Below are 6,000 nucleotides of genomic sequence, written 5' to 3' on the forward strand. Positions count from 1 at the left end.
TCAGGAAGGTTTTCTGAACTGCCTGTAAGTCTGTGGTTTTCAACTTGTGTAACTGTTTTCAACTGAAATTCAAAAAAGGCTGCCAGTCCCTCACTCAAAGAAAATACTTAATAAAGATCCTTGTCTCCTGGCTGTCTATGTTCAATCCTCTATTCATTGCTATCTTTGCAGCTTCTAAGAACCAATGCAAACATTTTAGTAAAAAATACAGTATTGTAAATAATGGATTATCCAAATATAACAAAAAGGTGAATTTAATTCAGGATGAGTTATGTTGTACTTCAGTGGAGTGCCTTGCACCATAAGCCACAGATCATAGCTGGAGCTGGGGAAAAGTTCCAAATCTTTTTATAGGCAGTTTAATCCCTAAAGAAGAATTCAAATTCTGTTTAAAAGGAACTTTGATAGCATGGACATAATTTCTCCATAAAGAGTTGACAATCTTAGCCTAAGTCCGTGAAGGCATTGCCACATTTATTTCAGGATTAATAAAAAAAATTTAGACAATATTTAATCAAAATTAGAATGGAGTAAGTAGTTAGCATTAGCCCATGTAATCAATGTAAAATATATTTAATGTTAAATATATTTCAATATTTTTTTAAGTCACAGCAGATATTTAGGGCCACAGCATCTTTTGATGAAGAAAAAAGGCATTTCACTTCACTGACTGCTTTTATGCTACATTAATATTTTGTTACATCGTACTCTCTTACTGCTGAAAATAATTCTTTCTTTCCTGATTTTCCTATTAAGTTATTTAAAGTTTTAAGCTTTTGTTAAATATGAATTGACAAATATTGCTAAGATTATATACTTTTGCAAAATTTGCTTCTTTTTAACTCTTCCACAAAACAATTGCAAATTGGTAAAATGCCAGATAAACAATCTGCTCTGGAGAGAAGAATTTCTTGTGCTCAAATCAAACAGTTCACACTGGGAGAGAAGTTCTGTTACTTTCCAGAAGCGTGTTCAGACAAAGGTAACAGCAACCATCCATGAGTGCTTTCAGACACTGTCCTCAGGTTTGGACTTATATTAACTTAATATAATCTTGTTTCCAAATTTCTACCTTTGATAATATGACTCTTGTCAAGTTGAAAATGAGAAATAATAAAGGTTACTGGTTTCCTGCTCTTATTTCAAGGATGGCATAAATGACTCACACAGAAATCTGATGTTTACAGTACTTTGAAATTTTGTACTTATTGTTGTTTGCTCTGGTCTGTACATAATTATTCACATTTTTTATCTAGAAATTCAATCAAAATCTCATTTCATCCAATAAATTAACTCAATAATCCATCTTGCAGAAGTTTTGTTTCTTCTCTATGTATTAATCCTTTTTTTATTATTATTTTGCAGTTATATAAAAATATGTGGGGAGAGATCCTTCAAGGCAACAAAACTCTGAACAGACCTTCATGGTGGGCAGAATTTTGCATTAATAAACCTGTTATAGGCAGGCTGAGGTCAAGATTGTAAAGCAAGCAACTCCTAAGAGTCTGGATGGGCCTGAGGTGGATACCTTGTTACAAACATCAGGAGGAAATGAGACCATATGTCTAATGCTGAAAGTGGAAGAGATTTTCATTGAGAGGTGCCAAGTTTTGAAATAACTTTGAAATCAAGTCCAACTTGATCTGAGGGACTGTTAACATAATAATGACAAGAGCAACACATATTTAATCAATTAAATTTTAAAAAATGAAGATTTATTATAATTGCTGCTTTGCGAAGTTTGTATTAAAAAAAATCCCAATCAGTATCTTGTCATTACTTTCATATTACAGAAGGTAAATAATTAAAAAACATTTGCCACCAGGGGGATTATGAATAAGCTGATAAAAACAAAAATTAGGACAGGCTGAACAAAACCTGTATTAACTATGATTATAGTGAGAGAACATTGGGGGAGCATCTTTTTCCTCCCCTGTCCTTAGATTGCAGAGAACAAACCTGTATTGCCTTTCAGAAAGACAGAAAGGAAGAGGTAAGGAAAAGCAATCATTTCAGTGTTAACAAAGCCAGGTATCCCTCCCTGGAGGCACAGGATGCCTTCAGCAGCTTGCTGACTGCCCCAGTTCTGGGGAACCAAAGGGTGAACAACGTGGCAATATGGAAAGATGGCTCTGATTAGTGACACACCCTGTGTTGTCTTAGCTCACAAGTGGGAAGTTGGAAACAATCACACTGTTGGTTTTTAGCTGAAGGGAATGTTCTTTTAGTAAAGACAACTTCTTAGCCAGACTGAGAGCAGTCTTAAATATTAATGATTTTACCACTACACGTTCAAAGTCAATTAAAAATGATCACCCTCAACACACTTCAGTTAAAAAAAAAAAAACTAACAAAAAGTCCGAGATTCTGTGGCTGTTGTTTATAGTCCCACTGGAAAAAGGGATAAAAGCTGTCTTGTTAAATTGTAATTTTTTTCCTTAATTTCTTTTTCTTCCCCAGAGATAGTCAGTGTTGCCTGTGGTATTTCTGCCTCTATTCTTTCTTCTTGTCTAATGAGGTACCATAACCATCCTGATGTCCTAATAGGAGCTCTTTTTCTGGCTGTCCTAATAGGAGATCTTTTTCTGGCAATTGAACTGTAGGAAAGTTTAACCTTCTTTGCTTAAAAAAAAAGAAACAACCCAGTATAAAGTATTTATTTTCTTTGAACTGTTTTGCCTCTTTTAATAAAGTCCAGTAGGTGGCGTCATTCCATGGAAAAAAAAATAGATCGATACAGCTGAACAGCTATCATTGGATATTATGAAGTCATGGGGTCTCATGATTATCTTTGGGAATTTTCCATGCCAATAGGGAATCCAGCGAGTGTCTCTGAAGGAAAGAGGCAGAGCTTGTTACACCCAGTATCCAGTGTGAGCACCTGGAGCTCTGGCAGTGAGACAGGCAAATGGGGAAGAGATGCCATGATACATTAAATGTAGTAGCAGTGGTCTGTCAGTCTGCACTCTGTACTACCAGAGCTGATCAGCAGCATTGTTTCATACATGTGTGTGATTTCACCATCACCTTTGAGCTCTTCATAAGTGACTCGGTCTTTTCTTGCCTCCTTCCCTGCGTCTGGGAAACAGCTGTGTGTAAATCTTGTGTATAAGCTGTGAGTCTCTTTATGAGGCCTTGGTAGCCCAGAAGAAAACACAAAGGTGTTTGGCATGTAGTTTAAGCCACCTTCATCCCAATTAAAAAACCACAGCAAAACTGTGTCACAGTAGCACAGACCTGGAGACCTGGTGAACCCCAGGGATACTCACCAAACACTTGACAGGATAAAGAGACACCCTGTAAAACATATCCCTAAGCCATTCCTGGTAATCTTATTTATTATGACTATTCCAGCAGTAGCCAACCTCCCTGATACGAGCTGAGCCCCTCTCTGCCGATAAGGACTGTACAAACTGGCAGGAAAAAGTGCTGTTTGTTCTGAAAAGCCTCTAACTTCAACCAGAGCAAGCACAGCAGAAATTGCACCAGCAAGGACATGATTATGGGCAGGCAGAGTAAATAAAAAATAATAACTGGGCTAAATAGCCCAGTTATGGACCCTAAATATGAAATGTCACACAGCCTGCAGTAAGCTTGAGCTTCATGGGACCCTTGGATACCTGGTTAATGGCAAGAGCTACAGACCTGAGCACCAAAGCTGAAATAAGTAGAAGCACTGAGGACTTGGGCATTTACTCAAAAATCCTGCATCCCCAGCCACTGGCTGCTGGTGGCTGCTCACCAGGGCTGTTTGCAAGCCCAGTGCAGGTGTTCAGCAGCTGTCAGACTTTACATGCTGCAGCAAAAGCTGTCACTCTTTTCTCTCACACCCAGTACAAAGCCATGGTGCAGCAAAGGCAGGCTCATTCTATGGGGCAGAGCCACTCTGCACTCATGATCAAAAGCAGTATTTTCTGTATGAATAACATGATGTTATATAGAATAATGATAACTGTGATCAGGTTCTTTAATCAGGTATGAGTATGAATTTCAGACCTCCATTTTTAGCCAGATCTGTGTGATCAAAATTATCAGCAATATATCTTTTGCAAAATATCCTTTTCCTCTGAAGTCGCTAGCCAAGGGTTCCAGAGGTCTTCTATGTCCAGCTTCTCAGAGCAGGAGGATTTGTAACTTAGAGCTTGCAGAGCTGCAGCATGGAAAGAGAGAGATGACATGAAATTTGGCATCTGGTTATCTACTAAATCATAGGGCAATAATTCAACAACTACCACAAGATGTCATTATTATATGCAGTTTCTTCCTCTTTGTAGAACATTAAATAAAAGAGGCCTCTGGCAGAACAGGGAAGTCATTTCCCTACCACTTCAAATACCAAATAAAGTTGGATGTGTCATTTTATCTGGTTGGGGAGCTGGGTCAAAGTCAGTCAAGTAGCTTCAGTCCAAAACAATTTGGCCTCAGGAATCTCCTTTTAAGCTGCCACGTGCAGGCACCAGAAAGCTGAATCCAAGTAGGCCTGAAAGATCCCTAACACTGCTTCCCCAGTGCCCTGTGCCCTGCTCCTCTCCTGGAGAGTGGCAGTTTTCTGCTTTGTGGCTGTCCAACCACCTTCCTGCCCAGGGTATTTCAAAACAGGTCTTTCTTCTATGGTAAGATATTTCTGCTGATGTGACTCAAAGCAGAAAGGTTCTAACAGAAAGAGTCAATTTTTTTATGTGCATTAGAGCACTGAATGCACACACCTCCCCTGCTGCTGTAGCAAGATATGTGAATACTGACCTTTTCAGGAGTTGTAGTTTCAGGAGGAATGCTTTGTGGGTCAGGTGAAAGCTTTGCCATGCTTTACATCTGCAATTCTGTGCAGATATTTCTGCCTGAAAGCCTCCTTCTCACTAATAAATGCTTTATCACACATTCTGCAGGGATGCAAGCTCCTCAACTGTTTGCTTTTGTTCATATATTTTCTTTACTGACTTAATGTGTTTTCAAAGGTGAGTGGTGATTTCATAGCAGCCCATGCTACCAGCATGTCCAGTCTCTCTCTGTTCCAGCCTTTTGGACACCACAGAGTGTGCTCTGGGAGCACCGTACCTTCACAGGCCTCAAGTGTTCTGTTATTCCCAATTCTCATTAGCCTGAGATCAGAGCGAGATCACTTTAACTCGGTTCAATGGCCTAAGGAGCAGCAGAGGCAAAGGGGAGCTCTCTGCATGAGACATCCATGTGATGGTATCATCTGAGCCAAGCTCAGCCAAGTGGGGCTCAGCTGGATCACAGCGGGCTGCCCACAGCACTGGCACTGGCAACAGAAGCAGAAAGCTTCATTCTTCTCCAAGCAAGTCAAGTCACAGCTTTATGAAGTACAAGCAGAGCATTTCACATCAGTCCTTTGCAAGGCAAAGAGAGAGGTAAATGCTGAAAACAGCAGTTCTGCTGAATACCTTGCCTTGTTTTTTTCTCAGATGTTTGCAGCCTGGATGCCTTTGTTCAGCATTGCCACAGCATGAATCTCTCTTGAATAAATTCAGGGTCTATCAGAAACTTCTTCACGGTGTTTGTCAAATAATAGACTAGTAAGTGCATGGGCTAGAAGGATTCACAGTGTATTTCCTGAAGACAATTTACACATTTTTACATTTTTGGTTTGGTCAGCTTTAGTGTAAAGCATCTGCTGAGATTTGTGTCAGTCTCCAGAGACCCAGCATCACTGGGCATTAGCTGCCTTCACCTGCCCATGTTCTTCCATCCTCCCACCCTTCCCAACTCATTTCACTTGTCATCTTCTCTCTAATCAGAGCTCTGCTAAATACTTATTTTTGTCAACTTATAAAATATTCATTGTTATTACTCCTTTTAAGCAAAGGATATTTTTAAATTACATGCTCTTGGATAGAAAAAAATGCCTCAATTCATGTCATGTTTTTTTAGAAGGGCAGTTGCCTGCAGCATATTTGCCATGGATAACCAGAAGTTAGAAAATTTCTAACTTCCTGTGGAAGGACCAGCATGGATCTGGAGTTTATTCCGTGATTGTGA

The 6,000-nt window shown here is 39.4% G+C and overlaps 1 protein-coding gene across 4 annotated transcripts in view; it reads left to right on the plus strand.

Annotated features, from left to right (window-relative positions):
- The window catches only part of ACOX3 (acyl-CoA oxidase 3, pristanoyl), a 32,038-nt gene extending 30,273 nt beyond the window's left edge, over positions 1-1,765 (plus strand). For all 4 annotated transcript variants that reach the window (XM_023925565.2, XM_086891670.1, XM_023925566.2 and 1 more), the window contains exon 18: positions 1,366-1,765. In XM_023925565.2, the coding sequence (XP_023781333.2) occupies positions 1,366-1,485 (120 nt within the window). In that variant the 3' untranslated portion in view covers positions 1,486-1,765. The remainder of the gene's footprint in view (positions 1-1,365) is intronic.
- The last annotated feature ends 4,235 nt before the right edge of the window (positions 1,766-6,000 follow it).

The sequence above is a fragment of the Cyanistes caeruleus genome, chromosome 5 (assembly GCF_971803275.1).
Source record: "Cyanistes caeruleus chromosome 5, bCyaCae1.hap1.1, whole genome shotgun sequence".
Lineage (NCBI taxonomy): Eukaryota > Metazoa > Chordata > Aves > Passeriformes > Paridae > Cyanistes > Cyanistes caeruleus.